This window comes from Thamnophis sirtalis, unplaced genomic scaffold, assembly GCF_051295495.1.
Source record: "Thamnophis sirtalis isolate CommonGarterSnake01/CBP01778 unplaced genomic scaffold, rThaSir2_p1.2 scaffold_5, whole genome shotgun sequence".
Lineage (NCBI taxonomy): Eukaryota > Metazoa > Chordata > Lepidosauria > Squamata > Natricidae > Thamnophis > Thamnophis sirtalis.
Window position 1 is genome coordinate 17728881 of NW_028261385.1, and position 19433 is coordinate 17748313.

The 19433-nt window shown below is 49.7% G+C and overlaps 1 protein-coding gene across 3 annotated transcripts in view; it reads left to right on the top strand.

Annotated features, from left to right (window-relative positions):
- Positions 1-3456: 3456 nt before the first annotated feature.
- Positions 3457-19433, top strand: part of NEDD4L (NEDD4 like E3 ubiquitin protein ligase) — a 352866-nt gene continuing 336889 nt past the window's right edge. The window contains exon 1 of one of the 3 annotated variants that reach the window (XM_087715361.1): positions 3457-3864. In XM_087715361.1, coding sequence (XP_087571487.1) covers positions 3817-3864 — 48 coding nt within the window. In that variant the 5' untranslated portion in view covers positions 3457-3816. The remainder of the gene's footprint in view (positions 3865-19433) is intronic. The other 2 variants (XM_087715363.1, XM_087715362.1) reach the window with 2 other exon arrangements.

Here is a 19433-nt window from a genome sequence, read left to right on the forward strand (position 1 = left end):
ATACTGGTCACTTCTAGGCCCAGGGCTTTGAACAAGTCAAGCCCCAGGAGGCTCTGCAGGTCACTGCTGACCACTGTCACTGGGATCTGGCTGCTGTAGTTTTTTAATTGCACCTGGAATGTCCCCTGGCCCAGAATGGGGACTCGGTTCCCCTGGTAATCGTAAAGGCGGATGTCAGGTTCGCATAGATACTGCTTCTTCAGGCTAGGGATAGCCCGCTTGAGTGTAGACCACAGAATGATGGTCAGTGATGACCCCGTGTCAATCTCCATCTTGCATGGAGAGCCCTAGATGAGGACTGCGACCTTCAGCTTTTTTGGCAGCTTAGTGCAGACTTGGCCGATTGAGGTAAGGTAGATGACTCTGGTGTCACCCTCTGAGCGTCGTGGTGGCTTCTGCGATGCCCCTTGGTTGGGCCTCTGCTGGTGGTTAGGTCAGCTTCTTGGCTGCCAGGTCATTGTGGGGTGCTCGCTTCTGTAAACCTTGGCGATGTGCCCCTTTCACTTGCAGCGCTGGCAGATGGTGTCATGGAAACGGCAAGATGATCTGGCATGGTCTCCTCCACAGCTAGTGCAAGGCGGGAAATGTGGTTCAAATTTGCACACCAGCTTGGCACACAGCTACTGAACATGCGGCAGCTGTCATCTTCTTCGCCTTCTGAGATCTCGGCCTCTGCAGCGTCACGATGTATGCGTATGTTCTTTCACGCGTCTTGTGGAGTGCTTTGGTGCTGCAGGGTTTCTGTAGATTTGATGGCCGATCCTGATGCCCTGGCTTTGCCCAAGGCAATTTGTAGAGTGAGGTTAGATTTGGCAAGTAACCTCCTCTGTAAATTAATGTCCGTCACACCGCATATGATGCGGTCTAGTATAAGTTCATCTAGGTCTTGGAACTCGCAGTACACTGAGGCCTTCCGTAGCACTGCAACGTACTTGTTGATCAACTCGCCTTCCTTTTGATTACAAATATTAAATTTGTGCCAGCGGACGTGCTTAGATGGCTTGGGAGTGTAGTGTGTCATTAGCGTCTGTTGGAGCACTGACCAAGCGACCGATTGTAGCGGCATTGGCTCAGAGAGATCTTTGGCTGTTTCGAACACTTCCCGTCCACAATAACCGAAGAAGATGTTTTTCTTGCGGCCTTCAGAAAGGCCCACGAGGTCGTTGGCTTTGAGGAAGCAGTCGAACCTCAGCATATACGAGTCCCAGTGCTCGGTGACTGGGTCGTACGGAGTTGGTGGGGCGTGCATGGCCATTTTGTGTTCTGAGGGCGTTTTGAGTTTGCCGCTCAAAATTGGCTGCTCGAAGCCGCGCTGAGCTCCAGGCTGGATTTAATTGCTATGCTCTTTTTGGTTCGCCTAGTTTGTTTTATTTGTTTTGTTTTATTAGACATTTATAGGCCGCCCTTTTCCCTGAGGGGACTCAGGGCGGCTTACAATCAAAAAGGAAAGGGGGTGTAGGACAATACAAAAAGAAATGTGCACAAAAATAAATTAAATAGTAAAACTCAACATTCACTCAACATTCAGGAGGGGCTTTCAATCCCACCTTCGTCGCTAGTGTTAGATCGGGTAATGGAAAGGCACACTCAGGCTAAAGGCAACAACAGCTCTTTATTGTAACAGAACAAGTATGTACAATCCAGCAAAGGTTGAGTCTGACAGCAGCCCTTTCATAGGGAGCTGTCAGACCCTTCGACCAATGAGATTAAACCTCTGTTCCCACCAAAACAGAGGACCTTGATGGAAACCATTATAACTGTCTCTAACACATATTATGCTTAAACAGTAATCTCTACTGATGTCACACACAGTGATCACATAAAAGCCGACTCTGAAGCTACTAAGCCTTATCTCTGAACAAAAAGCCAAATATTCTTTTGACTTTTGTCTGCAGAACACAAGGGCTGGATTCATACAGCCATTATTATGGTTTGTAAAACATGGTTCATGGCTAAGATATTATGTAAATCCAGCTTGTCGTTTATTTAATAAGCCACGATTAACAAGTCCTAGCTTGGTGTAATGGATGAATGTATCAGCTGAATTTTTTTTTAAGGTGGAGATGGTTGGCCAATATACAACGATATCAAATGTCCCAAAATCTGTACTCTTATCAGGACTGAATAATTGATTTTGGCGGTGTTTATCCACATGTCCCAATATCACTCTGGGTGCCTCCTTCAATGTAGGTGTAATATCTCAGTGTCATCCAAATCCCATAGAAGAGGAATGAACATGTGAAAACAAATGGCTTAACCATTAATGACTAGTAAGTTTACTCCACACTGAAAGAATATATCCAAAATATAATAAAGGTTTGTTGATTCAATGAACAGTCCGAAGAAAATGGTTTTAATGAACTGAAAAACAAGCACACGAGAAAAGGCTCTTGTTTGTGTCTAAACTTCTTTCGTTTGTGTTTCTAACACAAACACTTGCAATACTGGAAAGAACCAAGTTATCCGAAATGATATAAGGCAAATTTCAACACAGTCCTTAGAGGACGAGGCTCGCGGAAAGATTTCTCCATGGACTTATTAGACAAATAAGGCTCTCTAATTTATTGGAGATTTTTTTTTATGATTCGCTTTTTGTTTTTAAAGCGCCGGCTTGCGAATTTCTCTCCCCCCCCCCGCCCCCAGAAGAAGAGCGGCCGTTCCCAAACTTGTCCACCGAGAGGCGCCTTCTCCTCGGGAGATCGCCTCGGGAATCCGGAGAACCGGGCGCTGGCTGCAAGTTCCGCGGGAGAGCGAAACGGTAAAACGCGCGCATCCCCCCCCCTTCCCCAAAATTCGGGATAACACAACCAGATAGACATTTTAACAGAGTTGTAAGGGACCTTGGAGGTCATCTAGTGCAACCCCCCCCCCCTCCCCTATCGACACTGTTTCTGACAGATGGCGGTCCAGTAAGAAATCCATGCTGGGAAATCAGCTAAAGGCTAGTCCACGCACCCATCCCCAGGACCCGCGCGCATCCCCAAACGCGCCCTTCACACGTTCAGATGCACTCGCGCATTTCCCAAAGGGAGTTTTGCATCCGATTTGCAGCGCGCGCAATCCGTAGGAGACCCCGGAACTAGCGATCCCTGTTACCAGTGCACATCTACTGAGATTCTGATTTGCAATCTCTTCCTTCCTTCCCTCCCTCCCTCCCTCTCTTCTTCCTTCTTTCCATTCTTTCCTTTCTCAGGCTCTCGCCGCTCCCTCTCTCCACCCGAGCCCACCCTTCCCCTCCCCTCCCTCCAGGGGCGGTAGATGGGTAGAGAAGGCGAGCCCGCCGCTCAACCTAACGAAGTTTCCTCCGGCCCCACCCGCTATTTATTGGGGCCGTTTTCATTGGATTTCGTGCAGCATTCTCTCCGCCCCGGCCAGCGGCTCGGCTCCCCCCCTCTCTCCTTCGCTGCTTCTGCTGCTGCTGCTTTCGCGGGCTCGCTGGCGATCGGCTGCACCGGGCAAAGGAGCGGGCAGCGGCCACGCTCAACCCCTCCCCGGCAACCCGAAGCAGGGAGAAAGGGAAGAACCGCGGGAAGCAGCTGCAGCCCCCGGGGCTTCTGGCAGCCTCGGCCAGGAGGGGTAGCGGCGGCGGCGTTTCCCCCAGCGCTGCCCGGCAGTTTCTGGATCAGGGAGGAGGGCAGCTTCTCCCTCCGCTTCCTCCGCTGGAATTTGGCCCCCTCTGCCGCAGGGGCTCGCTTCCTTCCCCCGGAGAGCCCCCGACCGTCTCTCGGCGCGCCGCAGCTGCCCGGGGACCCGCCGCTCGGGTGATTTGCGGGCAGCCGCTCTCGGGGGGGACGCCCCGCTGCAGCCTACGGATCCATGGCCACCGGGGCGGTCGATCCGGTCTACGGACTTTCGGAAGAAGAAGTAAGTCCGGCCGACGAGAAAGGGGTGGGAGGCGGCCGCCAGCCGCCGCCGCCGCGCAGGGCGGAATGGGGAAATCACGGCTCCGCCGGCTCCTTCCTTCCTCCGGCTCGGCGAACTGGGAAAGTCCCCAGCGGGTGGGAGGGGGTGGCGGTCCTTGGAGGGGGCCGAGCGGGATTATCTGAGACCGAGGGAGGGATGGAAATCCGCCACGAGGTGGGGGTCCCACTTTCTTTCACCCCAAAGTAGGGCGTGGGGCTTCCCGAGCCTCTTAGAGCGACCGAGCGGTCCCTTCTAAAGCAGGCTGCCCGATCTGCAGGAGACCCAAGTCGATGGGCTTCCTTCCTTCCTTCCTTCCTTCCTTCCTTCCTTCCTTCCTTCCTTCCTTCCTTCCTTCCTTTCTTTCTTTCTTTCTTTCTTTCTTTCTCCTTTCCCTTCTTTCTTTCCTTCCTTCATTTGCTTCTTCTCTCTTTCTCTCTCTTTCTCTTCTTTTTCTGCTTTCTTTCTTTCTTTCTCTCTCTCTTTGTTTCTCTCTCTCTTTTTCCTTCCCTTTCTTTCTTCCCTTCATTTTTCTTTCTTTCTCTTTCTCTTTCTTTTTCTTTTTTCTTTCTTTTCCTGCTTTCCTTCCTTTCCTCCTTCCTTTCATTTTCTTTCTTTCTCTTTCTCCTTCTCTCTACTCTTTCTTCTCTCTCTTTTTTCCTCCCTCCCTTTTTTCTTTTCTTGAGCGAGGAGCGGCCGCTCTGAGCGGGTTCCCCCCTCAGGGAGGGTATTTTTCCAAGCGTCTTCCCGTAAGCTCCTGGAGCACACGCGTCTGCTTCCCCAAAGCAAAAAATAAAATAAAAAATAAAACAAAGATGAGATGTTGTAACACGCGCGTTAAAGGTGAAGAGGTGGCAATGAAGGAAATTCGGCTATAACAGGTTCGGCTTCTCTTCGAAGCCAGGGGGCTAAAGAATGAGAAGTAGGGAGGGAGAAAATTGGAGAGAAAGGAATGAGAAATGGGAATGCCTGAGCAGATCCTGTTATCTTGGACAGGGCAGGTGAATGGAAAATGGAATGGGCGGAGAATAGCATCGCTTCCATAAAGCCCCCTCCTCAATTAAAGAGATCCTCCCAGTGGAAAATGCCTGTTCATTTGCATTTCGGATGGAATTGGGGAAAAAGCATTTGAATATTTGACATTTCCCCCACCCATCACCCTAGAGAATTTAAATCCCTTCCTTGTCCATGGGAAGGTTAGCGTGTTAGTGAATCATAGCAGAGAAATAATGGACATTTCCCTCCTCCCCCCCCCTTGATGTGTGTGCGTGTGTGTTCGCAGGAAGAAAGAATTAAAATCATTGCAGAACAGACTTCCTAGAAGCACTCAGTCTTTTGCTGGAAATAATTGTTTATATTTGCTGTTAGAAAGGGCCAGTGGACAAGTTGGTGCCCTCGGCTTCCCCTTCTTCCCACAGAGGCAGATTCAGGAAGAAATTGAAATGGGAACCCCCAAACCATAAAGAAGTCCCAGTTTTGGAGACTTGACTGAGAGCTAGAGCTTGTGAGACCAGAGGATGGTGGAGCCTAAATAGCACCAGCAAAAGCACCTAGACTTACATACCGCTTCGTAGTATTTTACAGCTCCTCTCTAAGTGGTTTGGTACATTACCTCCCAACAATCTGGGTCTTCATTCTACTGACCTCTTAATAGAATAGAACTGGCCAAGTGTGATTGGACACACAAGGAATTTGTCTTTGGTGCATGTGTACATAAAAAGACAAGATACATTCGTCAAGAATCATAAGGTACAACACTTAATGATAGCCCTAGAGTACAAATAAGCAATCAGGAAGCAATCAATATAGATTGTAAGGATACAAGCCACAAAGTTATAGTCCTGCAGTCATAAATGGGAGGAGATGGGTGATAGGAACAATGAGACTAATAGTAGTACAGGCTCAGTGAATAGTTTGGCAGTGGTGAGAGAATTATTTGTTTAGCAGAGTGATGGTGTTCGGGGTGGGTGGGAACTGTCCTTGTGTCTAGTTGTCTTGGTGTCCAGTGCTCTGTAGCGTCATTTCGAGGGTAGGAGTTGAAACAATTTATGCCCAGGATGCGAGGGGTCTGTAGATATTTTCACAGCCCTCTTTTTGACTCTTGCAGTGTACAGGTCCTCAATGGAAGGCAAATTTTAGATATTCTTCTACGAAAGGAATTGCTTTCTCAAAGCCATTGCTAAGAAGGCAGCTTTGTTGAATCACACAGGGACCCTTCGCGTCCCTGCTCAGAAAGTGGCATGCCAGAGAAAGGCAGGAAGGTTGGCAGACAAGGAACATAAGCTGAGCTGGGAGGAGGGACCATCCATCTTCCTGTGCCTACCCAAAAAATCATGAAGTCCAGTCCTGCTTCCTCCCCTTTTACTGATTGATAGGATTTGTGTTGTGATCCTTAAGTTGCTTGGAGAATCCGTTCTTTGCTTTTCATTGCATGTTTTTTGGCACACTGTCCAAGAAGCGGTGATACATATGAACCCATTAACGTTGGCTAGGCTCCAGTGTTCTGTTTAATATATGCACTCCCCCCCCACCCCCGTGTGTGTGTGTTTGTGTGTGTTATTGCATTTGAAGAGACTCTTAAAGGTGTATTTAACAGTACACTCACACTGGATTAAACGGGACAGTGTCTTTCTGTTTTAGATTATTTAGAAACACATCAATAACTGATCAGTAGTATGTGCGCCAGGGATGCGGTGGCTCAGTGGCTAAGATGCTGAGCTGTCAATCAGAAAGTTCAGCGGTTCGAATTCCTAGTGCTGCGTAACGGAGTGAGCTCCTGTTACTTGTCCCAGCTTCTGCCAACCTAGCAGTTTGAAAGCGTGTAAAAATGCAAGTAGAAAAATAGGAACTACCTTTGGTGGGAAGGTAACAGCGTTCCGTGTGCCTTCGGTGCTTAATCATGCCGGCCACATGATCATGGAAATGTCTTCAGACAGCACTGACTCTTCAGCTTTGTAATGGAGCTGAGCACCTCCCCCTAGAGTCGGGAACAACTAGCACATATATGCAAGGAGAACCTTTACCTTTAATGTGTGCGCCGGTTGAAATCTCAAGGGTAGTGTATTGAACTAGGTCGGTTTGTGTAATCATGGTTGACATTGACTGTAGTAGCACACAAAATAAACCAATTACATTTTGACTTAGAAATAAGTCAACAAAACCCAGGACTTTGGTAGGGCTACTTAAGGCTATCTGGGAAGCCAACAGATTAGATATTCTTACGGCAGCATTGTTATTAATCCATTATTGCTCTTGAGTTCCTTGTCTAGGTTCTAAACTCCAATAGCTGCTTTAATAAAAACCCGAAACAATCAGCCAACATAATATTTTCACAATTCTGGAGGCAAACGAGTTGATCTGAAACGAGCAGATTCTGTTGCATGGGTAAAGGTATCACCCAACTCTCGGATAATAAAAAAAAGGTTTCGCTGCGTGAAATCAGCTTTTCTCTGCGTAGTGTCTCCAGGCTAAAGATTGCTTCTCGTCCTGAACATTTGGTGCTGCTGTAACCAGATTTTTTCGGCGGTTTGTTATTAACTATAAAATTCACAGGAGATAAACCTACAAGCTGTTAAATTGTACAAGAGCCTTTTGTGCCTGAATGGGGTCAAAATATGAATTGGTACTTTTTGAAGATGAGTTTGTCACAGTGTGTACTTCTGGCAGTCAAATATGTTTATTTTATCATGGGGATTGTAATGTTAGAGCTCTCTCTTTTTTTTCTCTTTGTCTTTTTGATTCTGGGGATAGTGGCCTCACCCTGAGAAGTCAAAAGTTGGAGGTTCATAAGGCTGCTTCCCAATTCTTCCCTCCCTTTCCATACAGAAGGAGAAAACTACTCCCCGTGGCTCTGGAGCTGCATGTGTCTCTTTCATCCCTCTGCTGTGGCTCCCTGTCACCGGTTGACTCCACAATTGATAGGGATTTCAGTTAGGACAGGTAGAGGAAAAAGGATGCCGCGTTAGGAGGAGACTCTATGGTGGGAGAACCGGACTTCGGTCAGCTCCAGAATTGAACGGGGGGCTTCCATTTAGGACCTTTGTGGCTCTTCGAGTGTTTAAGGTTGCCAGCTCCTGGTCTAGGGTATGAGATAGTTTTTCTTAATCTTAGCAACTTTAAGAGATCTGAATTTCAGTTCCCAGAATTCTCTAGCCAGCATCATTTATTTATGTACAACGCAGCCCTAGTTAAACCTTGGCCCTGCATTGTAATGGAATCATTAGGAGGTATGTTTGGGTGAGAAGGTGAAAAAGTCCCTTTTATTTGACTAGAAACCAATGTAATGTGTAATATATGTGATGCCCAAAGAGTAAGGATGACTTATTTCAGTCTGGCAAGAGGGCACATACAAGGATAATGTTGCTTGTCGAAAACTGTGAATGGATCAAGGTTTTTTTGGGTTGCAGCCCAGCATAACCAACTGTTTTATTTATGCTTCCTATTCAGATACTTCCAGGCAGCTTACCACTCTAAGTTGTCAAGGAATGTGCAAATTGTAGACCAGTGGTATTCAGGTGGTTCGGACTGGTTTGGGCGAACCAGTAGCAGAAAGTTTGAGTAGTTCGGAGAACCGGTAACTACCACCTCTGGTTGGCGCCGCCCTCCCGCCCCTGTCGTTTCCTGTTCTGTATTCCCTTGTTTTGTAGCTCAGCTGATTCGCGTGGCAAAGCGGATTGCGCATCTCGGCTGAGCTAAAAAAACAGCTCAGCATACCAGCGCTGACACTGAGCGCGGCCTTTGAGTGCTGCCCCCCCCTCTCTCTCTCACTCTCACTCTCACTCTCTCATATAATTGATAGGAAAAGATTTAGAATCCCACCAGTGATCTGAACCTGTCAAGGCAAGCTTTGGAAGAGTATTGAACGAAGAAGATTGTGGTTTGCTGGTGGTTGTTTCTTTTGCTCTATCTCTTAAGTGGAAACCGAGTGCAATATTTGGATTTGGATTTTATTATATTTATATGCCGCCCTTTCCCCCCGAAGGGGACTCAGGGCGGCTCACAATTTAAATCAAACAAAAAATTAAAAAATGAAACATAACAATACATAATTTAAAAACACACAACAGTCATACCATTCGAGACGGGGGCAACAGCTCTTTAGCCCCAGGCCTGTCGGAACAGCCAGGTTTTAAGGGCTTTGCGGAAGGCCTGGAGGGTGGTGAGGGTTCGAATCTCCACGGGGAGTTCGTTCCAGAGGGTCGGAGCAGCCACAGAGAAGGCTCTCCTCCAGGTAGTCGCCAGTCGACACTGGCCGGCGGGTGGAATTCGGAGGAGGCCTAATCTGTGGGATCTTTTAGAATATTATAATATTATAATAGAATTATTATAGAATTATATTATAATTCTAAAAAGCAAGTTTTCTAATTGGGGAACAAATCCAGGAGTTTTGTGTTTGGATTAAGATTGGGGTTTTTTTTGTCTCTGCTTCCTTTTGCATCCACCCTTCCTTTTGATTTTTCCTAATTATTACTAAATTATAGGAAGTAGGGAAACGTTGATTGAATTACACATATGAAAATCACCCTGACTTCTATTTTGGAGTCTCAGGCTGCCTATTCTTACTCTTGAGCACAACTATGTGTTGGCTTTGTAGGTGAATAGATAGGTGATGGCCACCTTCTTAAACAGGCTTACTTAGGGTGCTTCCCATCGAAATCAATGGGACTGCTGCCAACAGGTGACAGCCCCTTTTGTCCTTCCCCAAATCATTTGTCCTTGTTCAAGGATCAGGCATTTGCAGCTGAACCTGTTGGTTGCTATCCATTCTTCAGAGATTCTGGAGTAAGAGGCTTAGGTGCATTTCATAAAAAGGGCGTTGGTACTTACCTGATACGCCTCTTCTCATAGTGGGGGGGGGGAGTATCCAGCATGGGTTGACTTTATCCTCTCGTTGATTGGACTGAGTCATCAGAGCTCTTGGTATAAGCCTCTGGTCCACCAGGCTCCGCCCAGTTTGTAGACGAAGAACTCTATCCGACTCGTTGAACCATCCACTCCAGACCTTGTTAAGGTTTCTACTTTTTATTGAATCCTACTTTGGTCATGTTATTACAACCTACAACCTAGTAAATGTTACCCTACCATGACAGGGGGGGTCTGGATACTCCCCCCCCCCCACTATGAGAAGAGGCGTATCAGGTAAGTACCAACGCCCTTTCTCCATAGTGAGGGGGAGGAGTATCCAGCATGGGACGTACCAAAGCCAACGTCCCTAGGGTGGGTAATAAGTTGAAGACCCCTGGCCAAATTAAGCCTGGTGAGATGTCTCCCTTGCCCTGTGGACAGCCTGTAGTACCCTGCGCTCAAACAAAGCCTCCACCGAGGCAAAGGTGTCCAGCTTGTAGTTCCTCACGAAGGGTGAGGAAGAAGACCCTGCGGCTGCCCTACATGTCTCCGCCAATGAGGCCTGTGTAGCCCAGGATGCCAAGGTGGCTGCACTTTGTGTGGAATGTGCTGTGATGGGGCTTGGTGCCTGCATGCCCTGGGATTGGTAGGCTGTAGCAATGCAGGTCCTCACCACCTGCCTATTGTGGTGGAAGTCACCTTTTTACCCAGAGACCACAGATGGTAGGAGACCAACCGGGCCTCGGACTTTCTCTTTGGGCAGGTTCTATCTAAGGTGTGCCACTTCTTTTCTAGGGGGTGAGCAGGGTCCAGACAGAAATTGGGCATGCCCAGGTCCTGTAATTTGTGGAAACGTGAATCCACCTTAGGAATGAAAGAAGGGTCCAGCCGCGGCACCTCTCTGTCCTGGTGAAAGATGCATAGGTCGTCCTCCATGGACAGGCCCTGCAGCTGTGATGTCCGCCTGGCAGATTTGATGGCCACTAGGAGCACCACCTTAAGGGTTAAAACTTTAGAGACATTGTTCGCAATGGTTCAAATGGGCCCCCTTAAAGCATCCAGCCCTTTATGCAAGACCCAGGAGGGGCACCTGTGTATCCTGAGTGGTGTGAGGTTGGATGCCCCCTTCAGAAACTGACTTGCTAAAGGTTGTTGACTGAGTGCCTGGGCTCTACCCCATAGAAGCGCTGAGAAATGGCCGAGACTTGTCTCCTAAACGTGTTAGGTTCTAACCCCTTGTCCAGGCCTGCCTGAAGAAATCTGAGCACTAAGGGCTCTATCCCCCTGATGGAAAGTCTTTCCTCCTTCAGGATGCTCCGCTCAACCACCAAGTGGTCAATTGGAGCCATAGGGGTTCCGGGTGTTCCAGTGACCCCTGCCTGAGGGAGAGCCTATCCTGAGGAATCCTCTGTACTCTGTCCCCCAATAGCGACTGAAGGTCTGCCAACCATGGCCTCCTGGGCCAATAGGGGGCAACCAGTACCAGCTCCGCCCCCTCCCACAGAATTTTTGGATGACCCTGGGAATCCGGGGCAAGGGTGAGTAAGCGTAGAGCAGTCCCCGAGGCCAGGGGCCAGGAACCTTCCATCCTTCCAAGGTGGGCAAAATGAGGACCCGGATTGTTGTTGGGGGCGACATGCTGACTCTGCAAACAGCCCAGAGAGGGCTGAAAGCCCTATGAAGCGGTAGATAAGTCTAACTGCTATTGCCCCTTCTGACCCCAGGCTTTGGTACCTGGCGTAAACCTTGGGAGCTGGGTGTTGGGGGGTGGTGGTGGCAAATAGCTCGACTTCCGGGTGGCTGAGGTGGTCCATCGCCTCTCTGAAGATCACCAGGTGCAATCTCCACTCCGAGTTGTCCACTTCTGCCCGGCTGAGCCATTGGCTCTGATGTTGTCCCCCCCCCGCTATATGTTCCGCCCTTAAGAAGAGAACATTCCATACGGCCCACTGACCCGGCCTTTTGGCCTCCCTCATGAGGGCCTTCGACTTGGTCCCCCCGTCTGTTGAAGTGGGCCTTGGGTGCAATATTGTCTGTGGGGGGGTTCACTGTCCCTGCACTATCTGGTCTTCTAGGTGGGCGCCCCCCACCCTCCGAACAGGTTGGCACCTGTGGCTACCGTCATCCGGTCTGGCGTTCTGAAGAATTCGCCCTTGGTTATCGTCGGGGACGTCCACCCGATCAGTGAGCGTGGGACTATTGCCGGGAGAAGAACCCTGGCCTGGGAGTAGCTCCTGTGCCTTTGCTGGAATGGCAAGGGAACCCTTGTAGGTCTCTGATGTAGAGACGGGCCCAAGGAATAATGCCAAAGGCTGAAACCCTGGTGCCTAACCATCTAGACCATGTGGCTAAAGGCACCCTGTCTCCCTTGATTACCTGGATGACTAGTCGTCTTAGCGAGCACTGTCTTTTGGGTGACAGGAATATCTTACCTGCCACTGAGTCTATCAGAGCCCCTAGGTGAATGAGCCTAGTGGAAGGGTAGAATTGGCTTTTAACCGGATTCCCCGAGAACCCGTGCTCCCGCAGGAATGGCAAGGTGATATCTAGATCCCCTAATGCCCCTTCAAAGGATGACTGTATGAGGAGGTCATCTAGGTGGCCTAGAATCCTAACTGGAATCTGCCTCCAGCTCGCTGCTAAGGCAGCGAGTACCTTGGTGAAGTCTTGCGGGGAGGGATACCGGCCGAAGGGCAAGGCCTGGTTATGGGAGTGCTGCCCCAGGTAGCTGAACGTGAGAAACCTCCTGTAATCCCTAGTGATGGGAATGTGTAAATAGGCCTCTGTGGGGTCTATAAAAGTGCGGAAGTCTCCCTGTCTGATTCCCTCCAAGATGGAGTGGAGGGAATGTATTTTGAACCTCCTGTAACGATTGAAGCGGTCCCGCCACTTCAGATCCAGAATTGCCCTCCATCCCCGATGTCTTGGGGATTCCGAAAGGGATGGTGTAATGCCCTTGGCCCTGCTGTCTAGAGGCACTGGCTGGATGGCTCCATGTCCAGCAGGAGTTGTATAGCTGCATCAGTAATCTCCGTGCCGGGTTATTTGAAACCGGGCAGCTCTGGAAAAACCCCAGGGGTTTAGACAGGAGTTCCAGAGCCGGACTGTGCCTCATGGTGTTCTGAACCTATTTATCTGATGAGGCACGGTCGCAGCAGTCGGTGAAGTATGCCAACCGCCCCCCTAGGGGGGGGTGACTCGGTTCTGGCCTTAGTTTTTGCGGGAGGGGCATTCCCCCCGCCACATCCTCCGCTCCCTCGGAAGGGCCGCTTCTGCTGCCTGCCCCTCTGCTGCCTATCTTGGCATCTCTGCCTGCCGGAAGAGCCTCCTCGTAATGCCTGGCACCTGAGTACCCCGCCCCTGAACCCCTGAAGGGATCCTAACCCCAAAAGGAGGACCCGAAGTCTTGTCCCCGGGAACAGGGCCGTCTGGAGTAAGGCACCGTCCTGAACTGTCCTCTCTTAGGGGCTGTGGGGAGATCCTTCCTCTAGTCCTTATTCTCGACCAGATAGGGGTCCAGAGCGGGTCCAAAAGGGACATCTCCTGTGAAAGGAGTGGAAGCCAGGCACCACCTGTGGTGAACCTCTGCCTGCCACTGTCTCAGCCACAGCAGCCTGCGAGATGCAACAGTGGAACAATTGCCCTGGAGGCAGGCCTGGTTGCAGACAATGAGGCATCTGCCACAGATTGGATGACCGCCCCCAGCTTATTGATGTCCTGGTGCGCTCTGACCTCGGTAATGGGGATGCGTTGTTGCAGCTCCTGCAGCCAGAGCAGAGGAGACCTGTTGAACAATGAGGCGGTGATGGCGGCCTTCACCGCCCAGGCGGCTGCCTGATGCCTCTTCGGAGGGTGAGGCCCGCCTTCCTGTCTTCCCACGTCAGAGCCTGCTCAGGTTCCCCTGGCAGAATCAGGGGTGTTGCAGAGCCAAAGCCAAGGCGCCCCTGGTGGGTGGGATAGCACCCCCTCCATGTCTTGATCCACATTGAAAAGGCCTTGTCTGTGGATGTGAGCATGGGAATGGCCCCTTGGCACTTGACCGATTCAAGAAAGGCCCTGGGAGTTGGCACTGTGTCGGTCTCAATGGCCTGCTCCTCAAACCTGGTTTCTGCAGAAAACCCCCTGCTGCTGAGGCGGTGCCTCTGCTGCTCTGTTCCCAAGCCTGGCGGCTGCTTAACCCTTAAAAAGGAGTGATTTATATAACAAAGGCTGGAACCACCCGGTGAAGGTCAGCTTGGGGGGGGGGGCAAGCCTATGTCATTGGATAGGTCATCCTCCCTGACTTCCCCCTCCTCACAATCCAGCTCACTCTCCTCCCATGATAAGGCTGAGGAGCTAAGCTGTCCTTCCCCTGGGTTTCCAGCCCTTCAGGTATCCTAGGAGAGGATGCCACTGAGGCAGCATTTGAGGCTGCTGCAGCAATGTCAGGCATTGCTGGAAGCCCTTCATCATTATGTCTGAAAATTGGGGGCCCCTGTGGTGCTTGCTGGCTGGGGGCCCTTGCCTGTCTGGGGGGGTGGGGGTGGCAGAGGCTGATCTCAGGGAGGCAGCATGGGGGAGGGGGATTGCCACCTCTGAGGGAGACCCCAAGGACTAGTGTGTCAAAGGGGATTCTTGCCTGCAAATGGTTGTCTCCCCTGCAGTCCCACCTGCTGTGGGGCCTCCAGGAGCCTTTCTTTTCTTTCCCTGGCATGGGATGGATTTGAGGCCACTTGCCCTCTTGCAAATCTGTTCCAGTCTTTAATGCCTCCTCCTTTCTTATTTAGATGGCTTGGGAGGCTTGTGACTCACCCCCCCACCCCTGCTTTCAGCTCTGCCCTGGGGGAGAGGTGCTTCTTTTTGTCTCTGCCTTTCCTCCCCCCCCCCCTGTTTCCAGCTCTGCGCTGGGGGAGAGGTGCTTCTTTTTGTCTCTGCCTTTCCTCCCCCCCCTTCTCTGGGCCGCCTGAGGGGTGGTCACTAACCTGGTGGGACTGCCGGCTGTTGTTGCCAGTACCTGTGTCCTGCCAGTCTCCTGTTGCCTCTGGGCGCCGCCATCTTGGAACACATGGTCCCTTATGGCTTCAAGATGGCGCCTTTGCCAGGAGATGAAGGCGCCCCTTTTGAATATTCTGGCTGGGCGGCTTGTGCTCCGAAGAGCTGCGCTGCTGCCGTTTTCTTCACTTCCCATGCCGCTGGAGTCCTTGCTTTGCCCGTGAGCCCCCTCCAATGAGGTGGGTCACGTACCAATGGGGCGGGCGCTCCGCGTTTGCAAGGCTCCCTTCCAGGGGGCGGGGGGGCTCCGCGCCGTCCTAGCCTGTCCCTTCTCACGATCCGCGGCTCTTGGGGAAGTCTCCGGCGCTGCTGGCGTCCTTGCAGCCGGGCGTGCCTGCCAGAGGCTTCTGCCCTCTGTCTCCTGCTCACCCGGCAAATTCCTGTCTGAGTGTTGCTTTTCTCACTCGGAAGCCTGGGCGGCGGGCCGCCCGCTGAGGGGCTTTTGGCCGATCCTTACAGTCCCGGGAGTTGCCAGCTCGCCTGGGATGCTGTAGGAGGGAGACACTGGAATTTTCCTTCCTTTTCTTTCTTGAATATCTTCGACCTGTTGGAGATCTAGGATGGTCAACTGTCCATTTGAGTGGACTGAGTCTATAAACTGGGCGGAGCCTGGTGGACCAGAGGCTTATACCAAGAGCTCTGATGACTCAGTCCAATCAACGAGAGGATAAAGTCAACCCATGCTGGATACTCCTCCCCCTCACTATGGAGAATTGCTATCCCACAGTTCAGAGTTCCCCAACCTTTCTGGCTTTGCAGACCAGCCGGAGGATGGTTCTGTGCGAGCGGCTGGCAAGCATGGCTGCAGCTTGCACAAGTGGGGATGCGCTTGTGCACGCTCGCACACTATTTCCGTGGCCTGGTTGCAAATACCTCACTGTTGACCCACCAGTGGCCAGCAGAGCTGACAGCAGATTTGGACAGTGAGGAGGTTGGGGAGGAACATGGGCCAGTCTTGGAGTCTGGGGAATTCTCTGATGAGGGCTCTGTGTCGGAGGCAGAGAGGAGGTCGGAACCATATACCAGTTATCAGCTGCCTTCAGAGTCAGACATCAGTGAGGCAGATGAACAGCTGGAGCCTGTTCCCAGTGGGCGCATGCGCAGAGTGGCCAGATGAAGGGAACAGCTAAGGAACAAGGGTCGACTTGGGAGTAAGGCCACAGATGGACGATGAATGGCCTCTCCTAGAGAAAATAAAAGAGGAGCGAAAGGGGAGTGGAGTTTGCCAGAGGCAATTAGTTCACTTAATTGGTTTGTGACTCTCCAGATTCCTTGCCAAGTTTTGCAGATATTGGCCTGTCAGCTCTCCAAGCCAAATAAGGTCTGTGACTGTAAATCCTCCCTTGAAAGACTTTGCTGGATGTGAAAGCAGAATTCACAGTAAATTAACAAAAGGGTTTTTTGTCAGGACTAGGAGTTTGCTTCATGCTCTTGGGAAGCCTAGATTAGAGCACTCGCGGCCCACTAGTGGGCCATATCCCAGAGATTGGGGATCCCTGCCATAGTTGGTTATGTGAACTCCTATTTTTAAGGGAGGAGCTTTTTTCATTCAAGGAGGCCCTTTTCATTTTGCTGAGTTTGCTGTGAAAGTCCCGTACAACATCAACAATATTAGCTTTACTTTTCTTGAATCTTGTTATTTCTTCTGCAGACAATGAACACAGCCTAAAATGAATTCCTTTCACTGGCGTATTTGACTTACAACCCTGATCGAGCTCAAAAATTTATGTTGCTTTGTTTAGTGAATTTTGCCCCAGCTTACGATCTTTCTTGCCATGTTTGTTAAATGAATCATCCAGTTGTTAATTTACTAAACCGGTTGTTAAGTGAATCTGGTTTCTACTTTGACTTTGCTTGTCTGAAGGTTGCAAAAGGGGAATCACATGACCCCTCAGGACACTGCGATTGTCATAAATATGAGTCAGGATTTTGATCACGTGACCACGGGACTGCTGCAGGGGTCGTAAGGGTGAAAAATGGTCATAAGTCACGAGCTGTCATAAGTCGAGGGCTATCTGTGTGAAACAACTGGTAACTAAGCTTTTTGCTCAACAGGTTAGGTTAGGTTAAGTTTATTTATAGGCCGCCCTTTTCCCTGAGGGGACTCAGGGCGGCTTACAACTTATATAGGAAGGGGAAACATACAAAGACATATAGGACAATGCATAATTAAAAGAGTAAAGCAACATTCATTCAACATTCGGGCGGGGATGAATATAATCTTTAACCCCAGGCCTGACGGGATAGCCAGGTCTTGAGGGCTGTGCGGAAGGTCTGGAGGGTGGTGAGGGTACGAATCTCCGCGGGGAGATCGTTCCAAAGGGTCGGAGCTGCTACTGAAAAGGCTCTCCTCCGCGTAGTTGCCAGTCGACACTGACTGGCAGATGGAACTCGGAGGAGGCCCAATCTATGCGATCTAATGGGTCGTGAGGAGGTAATTGGCAGGAGGCGGTCTCTCAAGTACCCAGATCCACTACCATGAAGGGCTTTGTAGGTGGTAAGTAGCACCTTGAAGCGCACCCGGAGATCAACAGGTAGCCAGCTCAGCTCGCGGAGGATAGGTGTTATGTGGGCGAACCGAGGTGCACCCACAATCACTCGCGCGGCCGCATTCTGGACTAGCTGAAGTCGCCGGATGCTCTTCAAGGGCAGCCCCATGTAGAGCACATTGCAGTATTCCAGCCTAGAGGTCACAAGGGCCCGAGTGACTGTTGTGAGAGCCTCCCGGTTCAGGTAGATTTTCTAGGATCAGTCTTCTGGTCTTAGCATGGCAACTTCGATTCTCAGGAACTTTAAGGCGATTCGGTTTATATTTTCTATTGGCATCAAGGGGCACTCAGTAAAAATGAAGATAAAGATGAAACCTTTCTTCTTGGTTTAATGGAAGAAGATTTTGGAAAAAAAATGGAAACTTGATCTTATATATGTTGACGGCAGCAAGACCACTGTATGCACAAAAATGGAAGGACATTTCAATTCCCATTATGGACGAATGGCTGCAAAAGTTGATGGAGGTGGCAGAGATGGCTAAATTGAGTGTTTTGATTAAAGAAAAAGATATAAGCAGAGGTGGTATTCAGCCGGTTCGGACCGGTTCGGGTGAGCCAGTAGTGGCGACTTGCAGGTTGCTACCCAACCGCCCCGGCTCTATGCCGTCCTGTTTAGCCACCTTTTCTAAGCCATGTGCATGAGCAAAGTGTATGCACAGAAGGGCACGCACATGTGCGGAAGGTGTGCGCGTGTGGCAAACTGTTGGCAAACCTATGTGAAACCCACCTCTGGATGTAAGTACTTTTGTTGCTACATGGAGACCGTTTCTGGACACCTCTGCTTGAGGTGGGGAAAAAAATGAAACTTTCATTTTGGATTTTGCCGATTCGAATGATTTGTTGTTATAGAAATGGCTAGTTTATATTATTATGGAAAAGTAAAAAGTTGAGGTTCGTTGTTAAGGCTTTATTGTACCGCAGCAGAGGGAGTCAGACGTTAACGTCTTTTTCTTCTTTTTTCCCTCCCCCACAGATCTCTCTCCCCTTTTCCTACCCACTATGTCCTATTATTTGCTTTCATATTTTTGGAATTTATTCTATATCTAGCCGATAACCTGGTGTTGTCCGGGTATTTATTTATAGGGAGAAAATGTCCCGACCAAATGTAATTTCTAATGTTGGCTTTTCCCCCTTACCAGAGGGAGCCCTCTTGTGGAGTACTGTGAAGCCGTTACCATGGCAACTCCACTGCACTATACAGTAGAAGCCAGTACAGCAATATGGCACAACAGGTTGTATCTTAACAGAACAACACCCCGAGGTGTGATAGGGGTGTCTTACCCGCACAGTATTTTTCTCCAGACAGTAAGTCATCTGTGTACCAAATTTGGTTAAAATTGCTCGAAGCATTCCAGAGTTATGCTAGAACGTACACACATACACACAGCCATTTATACACACACACACACACACACACACACACACACACACACACATACATACATACATACATACATATTATATAAATAAATATAAATTGTGTGTGTGTGAAAAAAAATGTTTTTTTTAAAAACATAGCGCAGTGAATCAGCTTGCCCTCCACCGTTTTAAACCAAGCAGATGAAGTCTTCCAACTTGACAAGCAATTGTTTGAATCAAAGATGATTTATGGCCTCTCGCTATGAAGGGGAGTGTAGGTTCCTCCGGGGTTGGGAACGGGATATGTTTATATGTAGGGAAGTTTGCCAGAGGTGAAATGGATACACGATGTGAAGGAAAACCTGCGTTATCAGCCTTTGCTTGGGATAATTCCGTACAATTGGTGTAGGCTGACTGTCATAAGAACAGCCGAGAACAGCTTGGACACCACATTGGCCAAAAAGGAGAAGCCGCACGACTTACAAGGTCAGAAACTACAACAGTAAACGCACTACAAACAACAATCTGCCGTTGGAGCATGTGTTGTTGCGTAGCCAAGATTTCTTTCAACCTTCCAGATTCAGAGACATCCAAATTCTAGAATTCCAAAAACACAGCCGGAAAACAAGGTGTTTGGGAAAAGATTAATCTTAGCAAAATAACGTACTGTTGTTCTTTTGCTAATTTCCACGTTTAACTTGCTTTTTTTTTAAAAAGGGGGTGATGGCAAATATTAGAAACAGCACTCCG